The following is a 24,336-nucleotide window of genomic DNA, read 5'->3' on the forward strand; positions in this document are numbered from 1 at the left end:
AATCAGATTGGCCTGCTATAAGAACACGTGTTATGGTGGTAGTTTGGTCAGGCGTGGTATACTGTATACTCGGTTGCAGAACATCTGTTATCCCATATTATCTTCTGTGTTTACATTCAATGCTATATTGATAAACAAATTGCTTTGCCTGATGTGTTTAGAGTTCAGACGCATTATATTTTAATGTTTTGCAGCAAGCAAAGCTAAAGAATTTTCTTTTTACGCAGGTCTGCTAAACGGGTATACATTGACATCGAATTTTCAGTGATGAAATGTCCTGATTGCCGGGAGACATTCACACTCTACTACTACCCCTCACAATCCCACGTAGCATCCAGTACCTTTCCTCCATGGCGTGAAAATCCCTTCCTTAAGATCGACACTGTAGCTGCGAGCGAAAGGTTCGATTCTACCAGCGCTGGCCCTTCTGGAATCAATAAGAAGACATTTGTAATCGGACCGTTACAACGGTATGCTTCAAATGCATTTTGCTGCATCATTATCAGCACTGTCTTCAATTTACTTGTTGCATGTTGTCAGCTCAGCTAATAGTTTTTTTGGTCAGTTTTCTTGCTACTGCTAGTGGTAGGCCTGGGTTCGATTCCAGTCCGGGTCGTACCAATTCTTTTAAATAACAGACAGTCGTTAATATCTTTGCGATTTGTAAAATCATTTCTTTTTTTATTCATTCAAGCTGCTTGCAGACATTGAGTCAATTGAAAACCAACTCATTTACTAGCCGGTTTAATTAGCTTAATCTAGTTTAATCTACTTTAAACTAGTTTAATCAGTGATTTTACTTGAACAGACGTGGCTTCTACATTGCTGCACAAGACCAAGGTGCCTGCATGTCTCTGATGAGCATGAAGCTCTACTATCATTACTGTCCTGAAACCACTCACAACCTGGCTTACTTTCCAAAGACAGTGGCTGGGGGCGGCGTAGCTTCACTTATAGCTGTTAATGGAAAATGTGTCTCAAATGCAGTGTACACTAAAAATGAAGGTTAGGTTTGAGAGAAATAGATAAAAGTTTAATCGGATTTAGATTATGGAGTTACAGGCAACCGTTTAATGAGTAACTTTGGGAAAGGTTTTGTCTATTATTATGATAACAAGCATATTATGACTTGCAATCCTTTTGGTACGGTTTTGTGACGTTATATAACTGTATACGCGTTTTAATGTGCAATTTATTTAATGTTTCCTATTTTAATTCGGTTCAGTTCCAAAATACCGGTGCAATAGCAATGGAGAATGGAAGGTACCCACTGGCATGTGCCAATGCAGAGCCGGCTACACGCCAAAGACTGATAAAAGCGCATGCCAAGGTAAGCAGTTGTTATTCAGCTTCTTTCACATAACTCAACCCGGAATCTGGTCGTTTTTTACATTGAATCAACAATTGCAGGCGTTGTGTGACTTGTGTCAATTCCACAAAGACTGATTTGCTGGCTGGAAACGCTGATATGACTTTGTGTCAACTCTTGCCACACTCGACTGCCGAGAAACACGGTTTTGTGTGTTAAAAATCAATGATTGTTACCACATCAATCCTCTTCCTGAAATGATGCGATTTTTAGTTGTGTTTTATCTATCTTTGTTTCTTTTTGATAACGATCTTATGAAAATAAACCTATAGATTTATGTAGTTTGTTTATTTTCGCCACACAAATTCAATTTCCGTTTTGGAAAGCAGATATTTACTAAATTAGTCCAGCTGATGCAATATAATATATGAGTGAGCAATATTGGTGATCAAAGCTGTCCTATAAATGAAATTAAAGTGTGAATCAGCTTGGAAGGTTTTCTATGAGTAAATAGCATGTTAATGCAGTACATGTTGAGGACCGTGCATTTGCATTGAATAGTTTTGTAAAGAGATATTCTACGTATAAATGTTACGACTGATGAGTAGATTTTAGCGACTTTTCTCTTTATTTTACACCCTGTTGAATTCGGCAAGAAAAAGTGTGATGTTGAAAAATGAGCAGGCCATTGTAAGACAGCGTGCCCCTGCCCCCTTCCACTTATTTTCTTGGCTGTTGTGCAGACCATTTCTTTTATTTTTCAACAATGCACCGGCATTCCGGTAAAACTTGCACGCTGAATGGATGTACTTTGGCCTTTCGTCATGGGTCACAGACGTCGAAACGAATGCTGAAGATTGTGTCTGCCTTTCTGTCTTTGAACGGAACAGTCATCATGTTAGCAGTCTGTAAAATGATTAAAATGTAAACACAGTTCTTCCGACCTCTAGTTTTGGACATCCAGTCTCAGCACTGAGATTCTATCCCAGCGTGTTGCAAGTTCAAAAATGACGTCATTCGGATGACTTTCAAACCGTCTTGACCTTCGTTTGTTTGTGAAAACGTTTCATAAGCATTTGCTTTGATTGGTCGCAGATAGGCACGGGTAGACGTGAGTAATTTATCAACTCGAGGACACTTAAAACTTGGTCACGCAATCAAACCACTATCTTTGCTATTGCTGTTTAACCACAGCTTGTGTCAACTTTCACGCACAGTCACCGAATGCTGGCCAGGTGTCGTTTCAGGTAATGCTGAAAGCTTGTAACCGGTGTCACTAAATCAGTTTTATTGGCACTCCAGTCAAATTATTTTCGAGTAAAGTCCAATAAAGTTTCACTTTATTTTGCAAAAGTTTACTTACAAAGTCACAATGTTTGAACAATGTTCTGTTAACCGGTTACTAATATTAACCTTGCTCTTAGTAAGAAGTCAGTTTCTTCACTACAGTTCTCACTCCGGAGCAGTTTGCGTGTCATCTCTTGCAGTGAAATAATCAAACGCAAACATCAAGTTTCTAGTGAGAACAAACATTACAATGTCCTATTTACAAGCAGTGAGAAAAAACACTTGAGAACCTTTTCCAGATGTAGACCACGTTTGTACCATCAGTATTTATTTGGCTTCTTGTTTTTTGTTTTTTAAGTTATGCAGTTGCTGGGAAAATTTACCGTTGTAAGGTTGGTAACTAACCCATTGAACATGTAATATTTCGACAAAGCTTCTTATTTTGTTTGTTTAAAAACTTTTGATAAGCAGCATGTGGCACATTGGCCGACAGCATTTCTCTCAAAGAACATTGGTTTAAAAGTCAAGTTTCTCTGTAGTTGCGGTAAGACCAAGTCTTTGAAGTCCTGACAAAAACCTAATATAACTTTCACATCAAATCAATAAGCCGTATCAGTGCTCGTGACAGTATAAACCCAAAGAGATTAATGGATAGTGTCATTTTTTCGATATGTTTTACATAGGGCTTGCGTAAGCAATGACTTTCCGAGTAAGAGTCTAAATATTTAACAATCTTCCTTTATGTATCATTTCCGCTGTAATTACTCGGTTGAAGTTAAAGGTCGTAAGAATTGCGTCAAAAATGGCGGGAGTAGTTTGTGTCACATATAAACACTGTTCTTGGGCTCTCAAGTCGCCGTACAGAGCAGAAATGAATCAACTCTAGACCTATTATCGCAGTTGCTCATCTAATCTGGAAAGTTTTTTTCTACTGCGGTTACTGATATATCAACCTTCTGATGTCATTTTATAACTACCGGAATGCGAGAATCATGTGTTTGGGTCATTCTAGAATGTTCAACAATATTGTTTAAAAAAATATGATCCAGTCAGAATGACCTCACGGAGACTTCCGATAGCTACAAACCATTAATTGAAATGATGACCCCGTGAAACCACAGCGTCGTTGGATTTTTGCACTTTTGAGTCGAAACTAAAATCATACTTGTTGTCCTCCTCGTTTCTACCGATTTCACAACAGGCTTGATTTTTGTCGCTTCTACCTTTTCTAGACCTCTGCTTTGTTTGGCATATACTGTTTGTATTATTATATTGCTTTTCGTTGTGGCGGTCAAAAATAAAAACAAACAGAACTGAACTGTTTTCTTCCGAAAACGCAGTGTTGCCAGGTCTTCATATAAATACCGTGTTGTCTACGCAAACATCAATAACCGTGTCACTTTGTGGATTTTTTCGATAATAACTTTTTGCAGTAGACGTTTACGACTGTTTTCGGAGCAAAGGTATGTTTAATTTCACCATCACCACCATGTACTTACTCATTAACCATAAAGTTCCTGTTGGCCAGAATACCAAAGTTATTACTTGCTACACCGCAATAAAACAAATTTAATAATTCCATCCATCCCTTTTCTGTAGGTGTTAAAGGATAAAGAATTTAATATTTGTCTGTAATTGCTGCCCAAGGTCATAATTTCAATGAGTTGGCTTTTAATGGGTGCAGACTAATTTGTCTTGGATCTTGTGAACAGATGTTAAAAAAATCGTAAATTTCTTTTTGTTTCTATTCAAGTGGTTTATTTCGCAACGCTTACCCAGACCGTAAAGTTTATTTGTACATTGATTTAATGTCTGCAGACGTTGAATTAATGTAAAAACGACGGATTTTGCTATCTTGAGTTGGTCTCGCGATAAAGTTTACAACTTACACAGCCAATAACTTGCCCAGGGCAAAAGGTTCTTTTAGCGATGACATCATAGTTCTGGAATGTTGTCGTCAGCTCATCAAGTTTTACATTTTGCTTTACGAGCTTCAGGCGAAACGTTGCCAGTTCTGTCATTAAAAAGATTAAAAAAGCTTTGCCAAATGCAAGAAGCTTTCCACAAAAATGATTTTGTAATGATGAAATTTTAAGCTTTTAAGTCCAGTACCATGTTTAAATCACCTCAACAGCGTCAAAACCAAACCCAATTGCGTTCTTTTTAAAAACTAAAAATAGATAAAGTTTTCCATTCGCAGCAGTCACCGCGAACGATTCGATTAATGAAATATAGTTTCACTTGTATAACAAAAAAGTTGCAATCACCCATGAGCTCAAAATGTTGACGATTTTGTGAAATCAAACACAACTGGTAACCTGCTTTTTTCAAGGCAGAGTTGGTTGTGCACTGTAGTTCAGCAGTGGGTCATCTCTATACTCGCTTGTTCATGATTTTGCGGTTTATTTTAATCAGGATTGTCTCGCTTGACATCGGATTGGATAAGGAATTTAAGCAACAAGCTTGCAAAAACTATGTTTGCCGAAGTTAACCGGAGACATAGTCTTAAACCGCTCCCGTGCGTCCTCTTGGAAAGCATGTATCAATCTAAAATTGCTGTTTTTATCATAACAGATTTATTGAAAAGTTTGAATGCTTATCAACATTTGGACGGGATTTTGAATGAGATCGCCTTCTTGTGTCTGGTCTGTTGCTTAATAATTTCGGAATCAGTTTGGTATGAAAAAACTATGAAAAGTCTGGATAAAAAAGGTTTTAAAACCCAAATTGGCCCACACTGTTCTTCACGTAATTATTTTTACTATTTTACCCTTTAGTTCTGAGTACTCATAGAAACGAAGTGTAGCATTAAGCTAAATTAGTAGCTTTGACGTAATGGCATACTCAAGGCTAATGTGCGTCTTTGTCATTGAGGACAGTCTCACGCTAACCTTTCACACTTTTGTAGTCATTTTCCACACTTCGCTACCTCTTTTTCTTTTGTTATCCATTTTGGATAACCAGGTATAAACACGTTCATGTACATCAGTTTTTGCATTAATTTATTGTATTTTAGGCCACCTAAGCTGAAAGCGTCTTAACAATACCTCACAGGTCGACTTTGATTAAGGTCTAGAAAATGTGAGGCAATTGTCAAACAGATGATCGATCAGAAGAGCATCTGTTTTCTCAAGTTATGTTTGTTTCTTTTGCTTGAGTGATATTTTACCTTGACTTTTATCGAAGCTTAAATTAGTGTGAAACATCCAGTCATTATATGAAAGCCATTTACGAAAGTGAGGATCAAAGTTGAAGTCACAAAAACGTATTGCCAAGCCTCATTGTAATTTCTTAAGAAGTCAGTGATAAAAATATACTTGTTCATCTGTTAAGAGTAATCGCGTGCGTATTTCACTCAGTTTTGCGTTTGAAAAGTGTTTCTATTTTAACGGATAAAACGTATTCTTGAATATTTAACGGACAATGATCTCTATCCAGCCAGAAAATTTCTTATTCCTGCCTCCATTGGCGTTGAAACGACGTAAAAACAGGCAACTTATGTGCCCTGCGTAGCGTTTCCAACAAGATATGATGGTCGTTTACTTGCTGCTTGAGAGTTTTTTTTATCCTACTTTGTTCAAAATTTGATTTGAGGTTTGACGTTTGGCAGAACTTTAGAAAGAATCCACAGTACAGTAAACAACACTTGCATGTTGCAACCATTGAGTCAATCAGCACTGCTCATCTTTGCAATTGTAATACTAACAACCTTATCCTTCTTCATTACTATCTGCTTCCTGTCAGTCGTTTTCAAGATTTAGTTTATGTCATATGACAACAAGCATTTTATGATAAGTTGTGTTAGAACAAAAGGTTAATCGAAGGTTAATCGTTATTTACTTAACCCTGAAAAAGAAAGGATTGTTCTCTTTTGTTGTGCCAGAAATTAGCAAATGCGCAAAACTTGTACGATGAAAGAGAAGCTTGTGCTGTTACTGTTGAAGTGTCAAAACATAGCGACAAAATGACTGAATCTGGCGGTACTTAATTTGATCGACGCTTTATCAAGATAGAACAGCCACATTCCAAGGACTCTTTTCAACACTTTTCCAACAAAAACAGCTCAAAAAATACAAGTTCACAGGTTGTTTGTGGCGACAGAGGGATAGATCATTAGAGATTGATGTCGAATTGTTGTATACTCATGAAACACTTTCGTGGTTAAGATGCTGACTTGGTGCTCTTGACATAACTTTCCAGCCTGAAATATCTCGAGTGCCATCACGATGTTGAATCAGGCACTTGAAGTTGAAATTCTCCATCGAAAGTATTTCCGCACACAGTGACGATCACCAAGCGGTGGATCTGCCCACACATTGGTGAAATGCACTACAACACTTCCTTGTTATTGTAACGTCGCAATACGTAGCGTTTTGTTATGAACTTGTTTCAAAATACATTTACCATTCGACAGCCAAACTAAGCTTAGTTTTCAGCGAGTGAATATATAATTACTGCTTGCGCCGTAGCAGGAAGTAGCCTACCACTAATACCACAATTATGTCCAATAAACGACGTTTTTTAAAAGCAAAAATGATTCTTTTTTTGCAAATTTGATCAGAAATACATGGCTCCATTTTTAAATCTGTTTTATGTTTTCTATTCTAGCCTGTAATGTTGGTTTCTACAAGGCAAAGTCCGGCAACGACGCCTGTACGAGGTGTCCCTCCCACAGCAGCGCGCGATCCACCGCCTCAACGAACTGCATGTGTGATTACGGATACTTCAGACCCTCATCAGAATCCGTTGATCACGGCTGCACTCGTAAGTCAATACATTTTATCATCACCTTACATTTATGACGAATAGACATTGGAGTGTGTGATAATGCACATCCCAGCCAGAAAATCAGTCTTTTTTAACATTGATTTTACGTCTGTATCCATCTATAAACGATGAATCACTGCAAACAAGGACTGATGTTGTAGCTGGGTTTTTCATTGGTTTAGCGACAAGACATGTTTCATCTTGGCTGCACTTGGCGCTCACTTATTGCGGGTTTAAGATGAAATCACTTTAAAAGTCTCTAAACAGTTCTAAAGTTTAAAATTCTTTACTAATATTCTGTCAGCCCTTGACTTAAAAGGCGACCTTGGCCATTGCATCCGTGTGCGGTTTGCCGGTAAAGACTGAGTTATTGTCGCAGAATGTACATTCTCTGGTTTCCATGCCTTGTTTAGTCAATGTGTTCTTTCGCGTTTCGGTTCGCCTGCTACCTGGGTCAAGGACGAGCGAGTCTTGACCCAGGTCAGCTTTTTGCGCCGCGGTTACTTCCCAGCAAAAAAATCAACCTCGTTTTACATTGATTAAATGCTTGCAAGTGTTTAATCAATGCAAAAGAGGACTTATATGCAGGCTGGGTTGCACACGTCGGACAGTTGCTAGTCTATTTAATGTAGCCACGCTGACGTCACAATGTTGAAATCTGCAATTATTATTCAAACTTCGCTCTGACGCTTGAAAAGTTTTCGAGGTCTTGCTGTTTGACAAAATGTTTAGGTCTAGACTAGACAAAAAAAAAAGAAGTAGGTTATTTTCCGCAATTTTAAGAACAAAGGATTGCTTTTTTGCTCTTCTATTAGCTTTTCGTATTTAATTTCAACACAGTGCCTACTACTACCCACATCAATCGTAACTTTTATAAAAACAAATTTTCCTTTCAATTTTCCAGATATTGAATTTTGGTGTTAGTTATTCTTATCTAAATAACAACGCAACATAATCAGCTTATTACACGAAAAGCGAGACTTCGAAAGCCTGTTGATTTGTAAGTCCAGTTCAAAGGCTTTTGCCGTCTTTCAATGTAATCTATATTATGTAGAAGTTGATGCGAAAGGCCCCAACTCGACATATATGTCCCTATGGTGTTTTACCATCTGTTTTTTTCTGAGAAGTTTATCGGCTGTACTTTTTCACACATTTTTAGAACCAATTGAATAAGCAGAAAATCATTTTTTAAATTTACCGTGAAAGGTAAAATGGGGTTGCATTTCATGTTCAGCATGATCAATTACTCTCCAAGCCAAAGCTTGGATTAAAAATCAAAGGAAGTTTATGCTCCCGTGGTGTAAGTACATGACAGTCTTCTTAAATATCACTACCATGACTAACTGCAGCGGTCGAAAATTCTCTGAACTCGATTTTTTGTTAACACTTTGACTGCCGGCGTTTTGAGCTTTTTTTTGGAAATCCCCTTTTGCATTTGTTCCCATGGTAACGAAAAAATGTGTTGCCAAAACACAGAAATACACTTTGGAGTTTCGGTGCAAATCAATGTTGCGGACAATCAGCAAAAATATTATTGCAGTTTCAATCGCGCCGCGCCAGTCAGCAAATCACTTTATTTTTCATTGAATCAATGTATTCAGACGTGAAATCAATGTAAAGAACCGATAGGCTAATTCAACGTATTCATAATGTTGAATCAATGTAAAAATGAACTGTTAGGCTAACTGGGTGCTTGAAATATATCAAAGCGCTCATCTCAAGGTTTCTTAGTTTCAACTTCCCAGTCAGCAAAAGTTTCTTTTTCTACATGGTTCCGACGTTGAAGCAATGTAGAACCGACAATTTATGCTGGCTGATTAGGCCTACTAGGGTAGGGTACTGAAATTGAACTCGGTCTGTTAGGCTGTGCAAAACAATACATACTTATTTTCAAACAAACTTCTAACCAGAACTTTGGAAAATAGTTTGTTGATCTGAAACATCCTTGGAATGTTTTGTGTTACAGCATCTGAATGTGAAGAATTTTGTTTTGATGTAACAACTTTTATATTGAATAGCCTAGGCTAACTATTCAAAACTAAAAAGCACCCAAAGTTAAACATTGGATAAAATTTATTTGACACATCAAATAAAATCAACTAGTAGTTGACAAACGTCCACATTAGTAAAATAAGACATAAATTTTTAGCCTAAGCTAAAATACTTTGGTTTTTAGCCTAAGCTAAAATGCTTTGGTTTTTAGCTTAGGCTAAAAATAAACCCTGACCAAACTGAAATTAAGTAAGTATCAAGTGAAACAAGAGATTTTCTTCTGGTTGCAGTAAGCAACTGGTAACTGCACATGAATCATTGGACATGTTTCAATTGACAAATTGAAATGAGATCCTATGCAAACTGACTTCATAGATACTGCATGAAAAAGTAAAGTTTAGGAGCAAAATGGTTGGAACGCCTGGTGAATGTAATAAAAAAATAAAGAGACCAAAATGAAGGTACTAAACTCATGTCAAGCAAATGTCTTGAAAACTATACTGTTTTCACCTTCACAGATGAATGAAAGCATTCCCTGTTGTCCTCAGTTTTAAATTAAATTGCAACTGACAAAACAAGAGGTAATCAGCAAGCTTACTATGAACATAAATTACCTAATACAGTACAATAACAAATTACGTAATGTATAGTTTATTTTGAAACAATGCTTTTTATCCTAAATAGACAAGACTGAAAAGCAATGTCATTCTTTACAAAATGCAATAGGACATGAAACATAAAATATGAATCAAGTCATAGCCTACAAGCAAGTTGATTCACTGCCTACAAAAAATGCAATTGAATACAGTGGCGAAAAATAACCAAGCTGGTGATTGGGGTTGATGCATTGAAGGTCGAGTTTGGTATGCTGGTTGTTAAATTTGTTGGTGTGTCTTCCTCATCATCAATCTCCATTGCATGCAATACCTCGATTTCCTGCTCCGCTCTTTCTTCTCTTATGACCCCATCTATTGATGTTAAAAATTTGTGTTAATCATGGAGTTTCAAATAATTTTGGCATTTTATTTGTTGTTTGCATTGATTTCGGACTATTTTTATACATTTTTCAACCAACAACAGCAGAATCAGAACTTAGACTAAAAACCTAACTTTAAAAAAAAATAAGTGCTTCAGTTTTTTTTAACTTACCTGGTATATAGGATGATTTGTCCCCACTTTCATACTCCATGTCACTTTCTTCATTCAGTAGCAACTCCAAGGCATTTGATATACCCATATTGTCAGTTTGTTCAATCAACCAATGGTGTATTTTATTGAAAAATTATTTAAAAATTTGATTGAAAAATGGTTTAATTGAAAGTTTCAAAGTGACTTAGTAAAAACCTGTTTCAATAGAAAACAAACAATGTCATCATACCTATCTTCATAAAAAAAAAATACTTTCTTGCTGGCAGCTAGATAGGGTACAGGTAGATTGTACAGTACAGTAGTAGTCTACTGACCCTAAATAATTAAATTAGCCTAAACCTTAGCAAAATAATATAATTATTCAATAACCTTGCTACATCATAACCTACCTGCATTGATCTATGCACTTCATTTGACTAAACATACTGGGTAGCCTATAGTCCAGGAATGTCTCAGTCTAACATACAGATTACTGACTTACTGAGTTGGACTTGGACCTCGAAATCGAAAATCGACTGCTGGATTTGATGTATTTCACACTTGATTGGCTTTTTTATTTATATTTGATTTCAAGAATTTGAAGGGGATCAAATCGAGATCTGGGGTAAAAATATTTTTTTTGGGGTTTAAAATTAAAGCAACCCACCAGGGACCTAGATTGGCAACACATCAAGCCCTTTTGGGGCATTATGACGTCATGTGCCGTCAAATTGCCTCATAATGTCACTAGATATCTAGTTGTCGGCAGTGAACGTGTTAATGTAAAAAGACCAGTGTTTAATTACAGATTGCGAACGTGTGAAGAAAGTGAAGCAAGTCATAATCAAATAGCTTAAAGCAAATAGCATTATTGACATACCCTTTTGTTGTTCAATGAAATCTTGTTTCTCATTAAACGCAAGATCAAAAAAATTTAAAAGCCATAAAAATTCCAAACGATCCTTGCGAGTCATCGGCACCCATTTTACAAGTTTTTTTGTGTTATAAAGAATACCAGACGTGCTTCAATTCATTTAAACGCCACATGATATATCTTAAACAATGTGGTTACTGAAATGTTTAGCCGTGTCGTAATTAGCGACGTATTGTCCAAATCTGTCCCCACGACACCTGATAGGCAAAGCCACACTTTCTCATTCATGAAAACGATCAAAATGCGTTCGAAAGCCGCAAGTCCATTGACCATGGATTTATTTATATACAGTGTTCTATTTAAAAGTCGTGCTGGGATTTTCGTAAATTGTGTCCTGGTCTGTTTGGTGACATTTCATTGGTGCATGATTTTTTCTTTAGCAGTTACCCTAATGGCAAAACCTATCTCCTTTTTTTACATTAGTTTCATATTTGTACACGTCGGATTTATGCAAAAATAGACTCATTTTTGCTAGTTTGGTAATGCTTTACTTTTGCACTTCAAATTTACAAATTCCTGCTGAAAATAGACAGCGTTAGTTTTATCTGTTTCTGGTGTTCACAGGTAACTTTTATTTTGGCAACGTATTCTCATCCGGGTAGTACATTCCAATAATACTTTGAATATTCGAATCGTGGTACAATGTCCAAATTTTCGAGATTATTGCATAAGTTTATTAAGGAAAAGGTTCAATTGATGTAACTAAGATTTAAATTTTTTTTGTTTGTTATATGTTTTTGCCAATATTGGATGTCGTGCTGCGGTTATACTTTTTGTTTATTTTAAACAACGGATCGACTTACATTTCCAAATAAAACTCTCGCGTCTCTTGTACCTGTATATAGCTAATGTGGTACAACCAATGTAGAATTTCTCATTGAATTCGTCTGGCATTTTATGTTGTTATATTGTCAATGGCGTGATAAAAGAAGTGGTTGTCACAAAAGTACTTTAACCCTACTTGGCCTGGAATGTATTGTTTGATATTGTTCAAAACGTTTACTTTGGACTAAAATACCATCAGAGCGTGTGTTTCTATAGTTTTATCATTCAAAGTTCTTTTAAAAAAGACAAGATCTTGACACTATACGAATACCTAGCTAAACCAACAAAAACAACGTCTAGCGACGTTAAAACGATGTAGAAATGGCATTTTTTTGGCTGAGAAACACACATCCACCACTACTGATCATTCAATGAGCACAATTAAATTTTCAATGATGGCATACCTCAGATAACACACATCAAATATAGTTATTACTATCTGAATCCTTAACAGCCTGTTTTACCTACAGTCCTACACGGATCATCAGAAGGTTCTTATTCAAATAGAATCAGATAACATACATGTTTTTTATGCATGCGATTTCCTTTGTAATTGTAAACAGCTGTCCAGTCTTGTCAGTGTTACTTAATCGCAATCTCATAAAACAATGCTTTCACAAATTTCTTTTGACAGAAATACTGAGGTATAATTTCAGAAAATGATGTTTTTTAGTTTCAAGAGATGGCACAGTTTTCTTCTTTTTTTGCGCGTTTTTGAGTTGGTTTAATTTTTTCACTAAAAATACATTGAGACAATCAACACCCAATGGTGTTGATACTGTTAGTTCGTCCGATTTCCTTCAATTTCTTCCACGATTTTGTTTGTCGTTGTACTGGCTTATTTAAAAAGGCCATATTTGGTATGAAAATCTAACACACCTGCTGTATTTGTTTGCATTGACGTCATCATGTTTGCAGGTAGCTGTGCATGGGGGCAAGTTGCCATTGCACTTGACTTGTATGTTTTTGCTTGTTGTTCTATTCTTGCGTGTCATTGAGACTTTGAAATAAGGAAAATTGTCTCCGTTGTAATCGAATTGACAAAAAAAATTATCAAAGGTTACTTCTGAAACTAAAACTAGTTCTAAATTACTAAAAATCATAACTAAATTGCTTTGTAGTCATTGTTGATTGGTTAAATTTTAATCTTAAAATTGATGAGCAACGTCGCTTAGCCTACTGCCAGATAGACTGACTACTTTAGTCAATAAACCACTTTAGCATTCGACGAATCCTTCATTCGGTTTTGAAGCTATGACGTAATGACGCAATCCACTTTTTCAAATCATGGCTGCCTGATAGTGAAGTAATCTACAGCGCAGTGATAACTAATCCATTACTATCATAATCTATGACGATTATCGCCTCATCTTAAATAAATGTTTAACTTTGGCGCTTAGCCTACCTGTCACTCAACCTTGGTGTTGTGGAACAAAAGAAAATGGTTTCAAGACTCTTGAAGACTTGAAGCATATGCTGTCAAATCTTAGCGCTAGCTTTTAAGATTTTACTTGGCAAGTGCATTGAAAGTAAATTGTACAACTTGCTGTTTAACAATCATGCATTGAATGAACAGCTTGCTTGTGCTCACACTGACTGCTGTTGTTGAAATCACTTTCTCAGCGGAATTTTATCAGAGAAATCGTAACACAAAATCTCTTCCGACGCGCCAAGCCGGTGTTGAGTAGTTTGTAATCGCTTAATTATGGCAAGCAACTCGTAATGATTGCTTGTCAGCTTAACGACCGGTTGGTCGTTAACCTGGGAGCTGTTGATCCACGAGGCATTTTCACATTGATTTAGAGATGTTTATACAAAAAATCAAGGTTTTGTTTTGCTGTGTCGCCGAGCAACACAGAAAGCACGGACAACTGTCTCTGCAAGTGCAGCGTCACTGGTACCAGCATTCCAAACATTTTAAGCACCTTGTAGAAAGTCACTGCCTTTAGGGTATGAACGGGCGGGAGTTATTTTGAGGAACACCCGACACCGCGAGCAAACACAAGACTAAAAGGGTCAATGAGTTACGTGAAAACACGAATGTGTGAGGGTGCTTGTCCGATTTGGAGTTAATCTTTCGTAGGTAAACAAAACTCTTGTAAAGTGCCATAGAGCATTCAGTGCAAATCTGCCGGCAGTCTGTCAAACTGAACCATGACCTCTCTGTGTTGACATGAGCTAATTGCTCTGTCTTTGTTGTTTGCTCTTCTTGTACAAGTCTGGTACGGGCACAAACACTTGTCAATCAACAAGTGCGTTTCCTTGCTATTTTAAGGAATTTACTTAACGTTTCTAGAAAAACACCTGCCAACTTTGAATCTCATCTTACGTTCTTGAATCGGATGGTGTGTTGGTGCATGTTTAATTTAAGTAAACATATGCTCAAAAATTGAAAAAATTCAAACGCTTGGTGAAAAATTATTATTTTAAAATCCACTAAGTGTGATATAATTATATAACCCCTAACCGGTATTTATTTGGTGGGATACATCGAACAACGGATACTGTGAGATAGCCAATCTAATAAAAATTTGTCTTTCTTGCATTAACATCACCAGAAGTCTGATAATAAAAAAGTGACACATGCCATTGCCTAAAGAAATAGACTAAGAGTGTTTGAGAATTTTTACCATGACAGTACTTTAAATTGGAATTTAATATGTTGTTATTTTGGTTCATGCAGATTTCTATATCACTGGGTTTACCACATTAAGATAATGTCACAGATTAGAACACCTGTTTAGCAAAGGTCCATTTTGACAAGTTGAATATTTTTGCAGTCCGGTGAATATTTCATATGCAACCACAAAAATTAAACAATCAGTAGCCTACGAACACCGAAACAGTTTTCGGGTAATATGTAACACGACTTGGATTTTTGTCTGACACCAACAAAGAAATAAAAAGGGAAAAAATGTATGGTGTTTCTTTGTAGTGTAGCTGTGTGGATAGCACATTAGAGAAGACGGCAAATCGTTGGGGGTCTGGGGGAAGCCTCCAGCTCCTTGGATAATTAATCACAAAAAAATGCTTTATCCTAATGAAAATCTGTTTAAAGAGGCCCTAAAATGTGGCAATGAGGTTATTCTTCCAGAAGCCCGAGGTCCACCTTCAACACCCAGAAGGTCCGGATTCGGACCGCGGTCCGCCAGTTGAGTAGCCCTGTGTTAGACAGTACAATCGAGTGTTTTTATGCTAACTACGTTTAATCTTTTACTATGCTGTTTGACAAGGCAAGGTCTGGGTAACTGAAAACACGATAAAGTTTTTTTGTTTCAAGCTTGAGCTTTCAACTGTACATTCATGTCACTGTATTACACATTTCAAAATTTGTTCTAAAATCACCCTAAAAAGTTGGTTTTCTAAATGAAGTTAGAATAGTATATGAAGAAGATTGTGTAGTTTTTTGACAAGTCCCAGTTGACGTGAGACTTTAGTTGCTCAAACAAGCGTCAGGCTCTCGCTCTTAGAAATATGGTCAACGCTATAATTGTTTAAATTTTGATTTCATTCGAGTTATTTCAATTAATTATTGTTGCACCAAGTGGTAACGTTTGATTGAGCAAACGTGATGTGATGTGTACATGAACTCATGCGTGACAGATCGCTTCTCGCCCCTTCCAACAGGTCTCCACTCGTCACCTTGTCTGCGGATAGGCAAAGTAGGAACTTCAGCCTTCAACACATTTTAAGTTCATCACTGAAAAGACTTTAGTCGACAAAATCACGTACAACAAATATCACACTCAGCAAAACGAAGAACCACAATCGGTTTATTGCAAATCTTTGAAGTCGGCCAACCGCAATCCTTCAGGAAATTAAAGATAAACTTTCACTTTGATGTGTCTCCTACCGATAGCTATAATAGCATCCTCGTAATAAGTTGCTGATTGGGAGTGCAGTACCGTGCCCTTGTTGTCAGTATCACCATTGTTAAGTTCACCACGGCAGGAAGTGATTTGAGGAAGATTTTGTCATCACTTGACCTCAAAAGGCCTTTTAGCGAGTGGACAAATTCAGAAAATTTTCAACATTTTCAAATATTTTAACTTTTGCAAACGTTACTTTTTACGCTGTTTCTTTGATGTTTATTCAAACTTAAACTAATCATCCCTTTTAGAAGTTGCATATTACATTTCAAGAATATCAATGACTAACATCAGCAGTGTTGATTACATCATACCAATGATGTCATGTATATTTAATTATTTTTGACTTAGACGCTGAGTTGATATTGTTGTGTTGGACTGCTACATTCAAGTCATGTCTTTTTCATGAGAAAGTAAAATCGTGTTCAAATCTTACCCAGACAGCAAATCTACCTTTTTTACATCGATTCAACGTCTGCAGACGTTGAATCAATGTAAAAAACGGTTGATTTGCTGTCTGAGTAGGAACTTGACACGATTTTGACCTTTTTATCGCAGCAGAGCATTTTGTTTCATGCAATTCGGTAAGACCAATTTTTGTGTAAACTAATCCCTTGATTTTTGTGCCCGCTGTAATTAAGCCCATGTGACCTTGCAATGGCCGCCCGTCAAACGCAAAGTAATGTTTTCAGTCATCTGCAACATAAAACTTCTTTTTTCCAGGTCCACCGAGCTCTCCGACTAATTTGACGTTCCATTTGAATAATACTGATGTGAGACTAGAGTGGTCGGCACCAACCAAAACCGGGGACAGGGTAGATTTGTATTACAGGTAAAAAACAATCATTTTTGTCTCGAATTTCCTCGATATTGTATTTTCCTTAGTTTCCATTATTATTTATGTCTTTGTTGTTTTTGAATTTGAACAAGAAAAATTGTTGCCGATCTTCAATTCACTTTATTCGCATTCAATAAAATATTTATGTGGTTGAAATCCACCTTTTGCCACGATTATTCTTTACCGAACAACAAGACGGCGCGAATCGTCTCTGTCGTTTTTATGTACGCCGTGACAGCTCAGCAATTCAAACTTCCGTGCTTTAGGAAAAGTTTTGTGTTTCACTTTTAGCTCTTTTTTTGTGAAATAGGCCTAACGTTGTGATACGCTACGTAAAAAATAATACATTTTGTTAATTTGTGAAAACTCTTTGAATGCATGACTCTTCCGTTTGATTGGAAGCAGAAACCACTATAGCTGGATCAATGCTCAATGTCATTTTTTTCACGCAGTGTTTCATGCGAGAAATGCGATTTCACCTTCCAAAGATGCCAACCCTGCTCACAGAGCCTCGATTTTCTTTCCAAAGACCCCACTCACGTGACTGAGACTAGCATGAAAGTCAGTCAACTGGAACCATTCACTCATTACGTGTTCACGGTAAAGTACAACACTTGTTATTGTTGTTTTCACATTGATAGATCCCTTCGTCTACTGTTTAGTCACTTTAGTGTCTGTGCTACATTCGTCGACTTTGGCTGTTTCTGAACTAAAGTCTGGACAGTTAAAAACGCGATACTTGTGTACTTTGGTGATCAAGCAATTGGAAAAAGATTTTTTTTTAAGTTTAGAATAGAAAACATTAGTTTGTAATATGTTTGTTGAAGCCAAGTTTTGATAAAGCTGAGTGCTGTTGAAATTCGTAAATGCCTGCAACTGTTGCGTTACTGTTGTTCACAGTAAACGTTTGCCTTACGTTCTTACAAGAAGTCTAAGACAATTTGATAGCACTCAGCGTATGTTAACTGGATCTGTTCTCACATTTCTGTTTTGTTGTATTCCTACGCCGACACCTACAATTAGTTTCCAGCGATGGAACAGTCCCTGCCTTCAAGATAACTTAATTCTAAATTAAGTAGATAATTGCCAGATCTAAATACTAAATCACGATGTTTGTTCAATGATTTAAATATGTTGGAAATGAACAGTTAAGAAGTGACAACTCAATGCTCAAAATTTCACATTTATCGATAAAAAATAATGCGATTTCGCTAGTTTAGCAAGTTTTTAAGCCTGATAAAGTGCGTTCACATTACTTCTTGTTGACCTTGCTGTCACTGATACGTCAAATGACGCTACGTTAAAGCATGAATTTTTTTTTTCATGCCGTGTTCAAAATTCTTTCAATCAAGTTTTGAAAAATACGTTTTCTTTTGAAACAAACTTAAATAAAAGAAGAAAAAATAAAGCCATCTTCCTTCAGCTGTCGCCGTCAAATCATACCCGGTCTACTTAACTGCAATTTTTAACTTTCTTTTATAGGTGAGCGCTCAAAACGGCGTTTCTCACTCCAGCAAGAGCCCTCCACGGTTTGCACTAGTTAAGTTTGCCACAAGTGAGGACGCTCCTTCAATTATTCAAAGTCTGTCTTTGACTTCTAAAGATGAAACAAGCATGTCATTCCAATGGAGAGCCCCCCTTCAGTCAATCACAAAAATCGTTGAGTATGAAGTCAGGATCAAACCGGTACAAACCAGCGGCAACCAAGCCACGTCACTTTCGTCTCGATTCCTCCGTGTAAGTCAAACCAAGATCTGATGTTGATTTACTGGGTTGAATGAGTTTCTGACTGCTGCTCTTGAAACATTACAATTTTCAATCACTAGAAACAGTTTACTTGTCAAGGTACAGCTTCGTCTTGCTGCAATAAGAAAAACAATCACCCTTTGTTTTTTTTCGGTTGTCTATTTTTTTCGGAATTTGATGGTTTTGACTTGCACTGCACCGGCCAAAGGGTGAAGACCATCGACAAAAATAACTTTATTTCCCTTTTGTTTTATCCAGGTTGCCACTAAAAATGCCACCATCACTGGCTTGGTTCCTGACACCACTTACTCAGTTGAAGTCCGAGCACTATCGTCATCAGGGTTTGGACATTTTAGCGAACCAATCACGTACACGACCAATCCAGCAGAGGCCCCAAAGCCCCGCCCTTCCACCGGAGACAGCACTAGCATGATAGTGGGAGCAGCGGTTGGTGTGTTCATCATCATTGTGATCATCATCATTATCATTTTGGTTCGCCGCCGAAGAGCTCAAAGACTTGCAAACGAAGACATCAGAGCAAGAAGCAAGTTGGCTGACAGCGAGAACGGAAGAAGATTACTCAATCGTGACGACTTTAGTAGCTCAGTTCCAGGTATAGTTTGTGTCTTCATCAAGTGGTTACTAATGCAAATCGTTTCCTTTTTCCTTTTGTTTTACTGATATCTTGGTTTTAACCAGGAGCGAGTACTAGAAGAACGTATGTGGACTATCGCGACCCCCATCAAGGCGTCAAAGAGATTGCATGCGAGATCGATGTCTCTCGAATCAAGATCGAACGCGTGATTGGCCAAGGTGAGATCACATGACAAAAGATGCAGAAGACGCACTCTTCTCAGTAAACGTGCTCAGTGCATTCGCATTAACAGAAGTGATCGCGCAGACTTTAAATTAACGTTCTTTGCTGCAGGTGAATTTGGAGAGGTTTGCAAAGGGAAGTTGGTCGAAGGAAAATTAAGTTGTTCCGTTGCAGTGAAGAGATTGAAGCACGGCGCGAGTCTCATCGATCAGACCAACTTCTTAAGGGAGGCTTGCACTATGGCTCAGTTTTGTGACCCCAATATTGTCCAGTTCAAAGGAGTTGTCACCAAAAGTAAGTTTGTTGCGAGGTGTGTTTTGTAGTTCCCCTATGAAGTATGCAGCAAATGAATTTCTCCCATCGTGTTTTCGACGTAAATGGATGAATTAAAAACGATTTATCAAAATCGCATAACAGTGTTATGAGCGACGAAAGTATTTCAATTGGTGGGTGAGTAGCCTATACGCGAGCAAAGCGTTTTTAAACTGATGCTTATCTGCCAAAGTCAATGTCGCGGCCTGCAAGATTATGCAGTTAATCTATAATTAATTGTTATGCCATTTGCGGTGCATGATTCCATGAAACTTGTGGCTGTCAAAGTGTGATAAGTGCCGTGAAACAACTTCAAAAACGTCATGCTTCACTTACGATTTCTGCAAAAGCTGATTTACTGTAAAATGTTATTGAGTTTGAAAGCCACTTTGCTCTGTGAAGAAACTAGCAAAGTTCAACTGAAACCGAGTGGGAATCACATTTCTCGAGCTATAAGAACGCTGATCAAGCCATTATTATCATCTTATCATCGAACTATTTCTGGCTCACCGTGATTGATGGCTTCAAATAACTGAAGTTTTGAACTGTTTGCTCTGTGTTGCGTTGATCAGAGTGTTTCATATCGTTAAATACACGTAAAAATTGAAAGATTTTTGTTTGATTGACATCTAGCTCATAGCACTGACTCCTGTAGTTTATTTCTTTTATCAAAGTTTTCATTCCGATGCATTGAGTCGTCAAATAATAATAATCATATTAGTTGTCGGAAAGAGTCGGCCCGTCAGAGATCCTAGTCAACAAATCATGTCCTTTGCTATTTTAAAAGAACTGACTTGCTGGCTGAGATATGGTGCTGTTTTTGATTGACTTGTTTTTGTCCGGCATCGAATTCAATGGAAGTTGAAAGACATTTGAAAGAAAATTCTGGGAAACCAAAAGCACAGATCTGAGAATTGGGTCGATAATAAGAATTTCTACAGCTGCATTGTACTTGATCGACAAGGGTGCAGGTTTTTCAAGAGCTTATTTTTGTTTGCTAGACATGCCAGCGATGCTCATTACCGAGTTCATGGAAAACGGATCTTTGGATAAATATCTTCAAAAGAAGCGATGCGATTTGTCCATGATACAACTCCTCCAGATGATGAAAGGAATAGCGAGCGGGATGCGATATCTCTCCAGCATGAATTATGTCCATCGCGATCTTGCCGCCCGCAACATCCTCCTCAATTCCGATCTCGTCTGCAAAGTATCCGACTTCGGTCTCTCACGAACGCTTGAGAATGACCCGCACGCTACCTACACCACACAGGTAGGTTCAGACTGGGATAAGAAAAGCATGTGTTGTTTTTATTGCTCATAGGGATAGCTTTGAAAGGTCGCTTTGATTTGTCTTACAAGAATGAGCGAGCTCTTTCGAAAATTTAAAATGTGCTTCAAACTGAAAGTAAAAATTGTTTTTGAATGATTAATTTTATTGAAATTAGTGAAGATTTAACGAGCTTGCCTGTAAAGAATTCTGGTAGTTTATTAATTTTTGTACTTGCAGGGTGGAAAAATCGCGCTCCGCTGGACGGCACCCGAGTGCATTCGTTATCGCAAGTTCACTTCTGCCAGCGACGTATGGAGCTACGGCATAGTGATGTGGGAGGTGATGTCGTACGGGGATAAACCCTACTGGGACATGAGCAATGATGACGTCACCGAGGTGATAGAGGATGGATACAGGCTGCCTGCACCGATGGTGAGTTGGCGAAAGTTCCACAAACCATTGCCCAGCTCAAGTAGCAAAACTCCGAACTAAAGACATTGCATCAATGCCAAAGTGACCGATCTCTTTTGCTAAGAAGAGCACTTAGTAGCAAAGGGCCTTTTTATTGAATCACATGTTATTGATGTGGTTTATGGGTTGTCGCCAATTTAACAATCAGCATTTTCAGAGAAATTGGAACCTTTTTCAGCGTAACTTGCGCTAAGTTTACGTGAAATAACGTTTAATTGATCATAAAATGCGAAGCTTGAAAGTGCTGCGACGTCCAGTTTTTGTTTAGCAAATCATTGTCAAAATGATCCTTAAATTTACTCTGAGACATATTCCAACAAGAAACTCTTTGCTGTTCACAACATTAGGCTACCATTCGCAGTGAACGCAGAGCAGCGAGATTGGTGGCAGCAGCAGCTTTCGTCTGGGCAAACGTTGCCAACCTGCTCTTTGTAACCCGAGGCATTTGTTTTCTGTCCACTTTGAAACGAACGTGGTTGTAAACAAGTTTGTTCGGCTGAGCAAATAAGCTTCTCTTCCGCGGACCACTTGTGATGCTGAAACGGTTTCCCGCCTAAGCCGGTTAGAGAAACTTTAGTTGTTGCTTCGTGAACGATTTCTTTAACGCAACAACCGAGTTATTCAGGATTTTTGACTATGATTCAACCCCTTGTGTAATAAACGTGAAAGGTTTTTTAATTTACCTTGGGGTTTAATCCTACTTCAAGAGACGCCATTTTGCCGAACAATAGGAAAATTAACCGAAAAAGTCTGAATCAAAGCGACACTTAATAGCCCTGGGTAGACGCTAAGTTCGTTAATACCCCAATTTCACGCCTGTCCACACGCACCCGAATGACCAATAAATCCGCAAAAAAACATCTTCCAAAAACAACAAATCTACCTGTCGGTCTGGACAAACTTCAGATCGGCACAAAAAACACCTTTAGAAAAAATATTTTAGCGTTTGAATCAGTGATAAGCCGAGCAGATCTCAATAAAATCCAGTCGCTTGGTGAAAAAAATTGGATCCTGATTGAAACGTGGAAGCCGACACAAAGGTTCCATCGCCGGCTTGGATTAATGACAAAACATTGACTCATTTCGCCCTCTTGGGTTAATCCTATTTTGTTGACGTATTTCTTTCATTGTTTATTTGTGCAAATTTAAGCTGATTTTCGAATACTTGGAAAGGTTTTCAAAAAGGTGTCAGCGTCTGATATCAGTTGTTGTTATTTCTTGATTGACCTTATCAAAATACGTTGTCATAACATCCGATACAAAATGCAACTTTATTTGATCAGTCAAAATTTACTACCTTGTTTGTTTCGTTGCCGCTGATAAGATACACTAATGCGAAAGTGTGCAAATTATTTTGGGCTTTTCAAGTTTGCAACATTTAATTCTAAGGGACAATGTCGACGTTTTTCAGAATTTGAGAATTGATTGACGCAGCCGAAAAAAAACAATATTTTTTACATTGATTCAATGCCTGCAGACGTTGATTTGATGTGAAAATGGAATGTTTTGCTTACTGGAAATTTTTCTGCTAGTGAGTGGGATATGCTGTAAAGCAGAACAGCCCTTCAGTTCATTTTTATCAATCTATTATCATAAGATATCGCAACCGCACTTTCGGTGAAATGTTGTGTGAAAATCGTGCAGCACATTTTTCTGTTTTGTACTTTAAGGTTATCAATCACAGCAGCCAAGCCATGCACGACGCTAATTGTGTTTAGTACATTGCAGCTCTTTAGGGCCACCCACTATTGTGGGACACAGTCGCCGCTTTGCTGGTTTAAATTTTTTTTTTGTGATGTTTATCTCGTCTTGAAACATGCCGAGGCTGAACAAGTGTAGCAAGCAAAGAAATCAAAACAAAATTGTCTTACGCTGTTCCATAGATGCAATTTTGATTTTGTCTGGTCTTGACACACAAATGTTTTTATTAAGCTGGTATCTCTTCTGTCGCTATTGAGAGGTGACTAGTTTAACATTTTCTCGATGGAACTCAACAATAACAATTCTCATTATCAGCTTGTGTGTTTCAAAACAATTTTAAATCACGCTTTGGTGGCAGTAAACGACTATTTTTCTTTTGTAAGTTTTTAAATTTCAACTTTTTTACAAAAAAAAAAAAAAGTGAAAACATTTAAAGTAGCACGGTTTCTTTTAATTTTGCATCATTTGAATCGTAAAAGACATTCCATAAACGTTAAAAAAGCACAAAGAAGCGTTAAGATAGGTGGTAGCATACAACCGAAGCCGGCATACTTGATGCCAGTTTTCTTTACTGTAAATAAATGTCTTTATTTGCACAGAGGGTCGCAAATGTTCGTCGACTAATGAGCCGAGTTGAAGCAAACACTCAACTTTATGTTAAGAAACTTGATCCATTCCCTGTCCCCACTAGGCGTTTGCAAAGCCATTTTGGTTGAAGTTTAGAAATTGACAACCTTATTAAGCTAGAGATTGTTTTGAGCGTGTTCCTTTAAAAAAGTCTGGTATTCGACACAAGATGCAGCAACGGAGCAAGGTTTCGCTCACACTGAAATAGCGTTTTGATCTGAATTTTGACAGCTAAAATCACTTGTTGTCAGCTGTGAAAAATTTAAATTTAAATTTCTTGCTTTTAAAATAAAATTTTGAAGTTCTCGTTACGGGCCTTAAAAAGCTTGGGAGTAGCTCACTCTGACACGAATATGAAGACCCGGTTTAGATTTAAAATCTCATGGTAAACTTCAGCCGAAACCGCAATGCAATGATTTTATATCGCAATTTGTTTGAGT

The 24,336-nt window shown here is 37.5% G+C and overlaps 1 protein-coding gene and 1 long non-coding RNA gene across 2 annotated transcripts in view; one reads left to right on the forward strand and one right to left on the reverse strand.

Moving 5' to 3' along the window:
* Positions 1–24,336, forward strand: part of LOC145766282 (ephrin type-A receptor 4-B-like) — a 36,489-nt gene that overhangs the window by 9,605 nt on the left and 2,548 nt on the right. Inside the window, exons 4-15 of the mRNA XM_082577957.1 lie at positions 228–470; positions 809–1,005; positions 1,226–1,330; positions 7,205–7,360; positions 16,835–16,943; positions 17,402–17,549; positions 18,432–18,686; positions 18,954–19,308; positions 19,395–19,508; positions 19,624–19,806; positions 20,826–21,097; positions 21,335–21,529. Of these exons, the coding sequence (XP_082434083.1) occupies positions 228–470; positions 809–1,005; positions 1,226–1,330; positions 7,205–7,360; positions 16,835–16,943; positions 17,402–17,549; positions 18,432–18,686; positions 18,954–19,308; positions 19,395–19,508; positions 19,624–19,806; positions 20,826–21,097; positions 21,335–21,529 (2,332 nt within the window). The remainder of the gene's footprint in view (positions 1–227; positions 471–808; positions 1,006–1,225; positions 1,331–7,204; positions 7,361–16,834; positions 16,944–17,401; positions 17,550–18,431; positions 18,687–18,953; positions 19,309–19,394; positions 19,509–19,623; positions 19,807–20,825; positions 21,098–21,334; positions 21,530–24,336) is intronic.
* Positions 9,954–10,643, reverse strand: LOC145766283 (uncharacterized). The gene is made up of 2 exons (XR_014288702.1): positions 10,505–10,643; positions 9,954–10,323 (listed from the first exon to the last, which is right to left on the reverse strand). It is a non-coding gene; the product is annotated as an uncharacterized LOC145766283 (long non-coding RNA).

The sequence above is a fragment of the Aplidium turbinatum genome, chromosome 3, assembly GCF_918807975.1.
Source record: "Aplidium turbinatum chromosome 3, kaAplTurb1.1, whole genome shotgun sequence".
Taxonomy (NCBI): domain Eukaryota; kingdom Metazoa; phylum Chordata; class Ascidiacea; order Aplousobranchia; family Polyclinidae; genus Aplidium; species Aplidium turbinatum.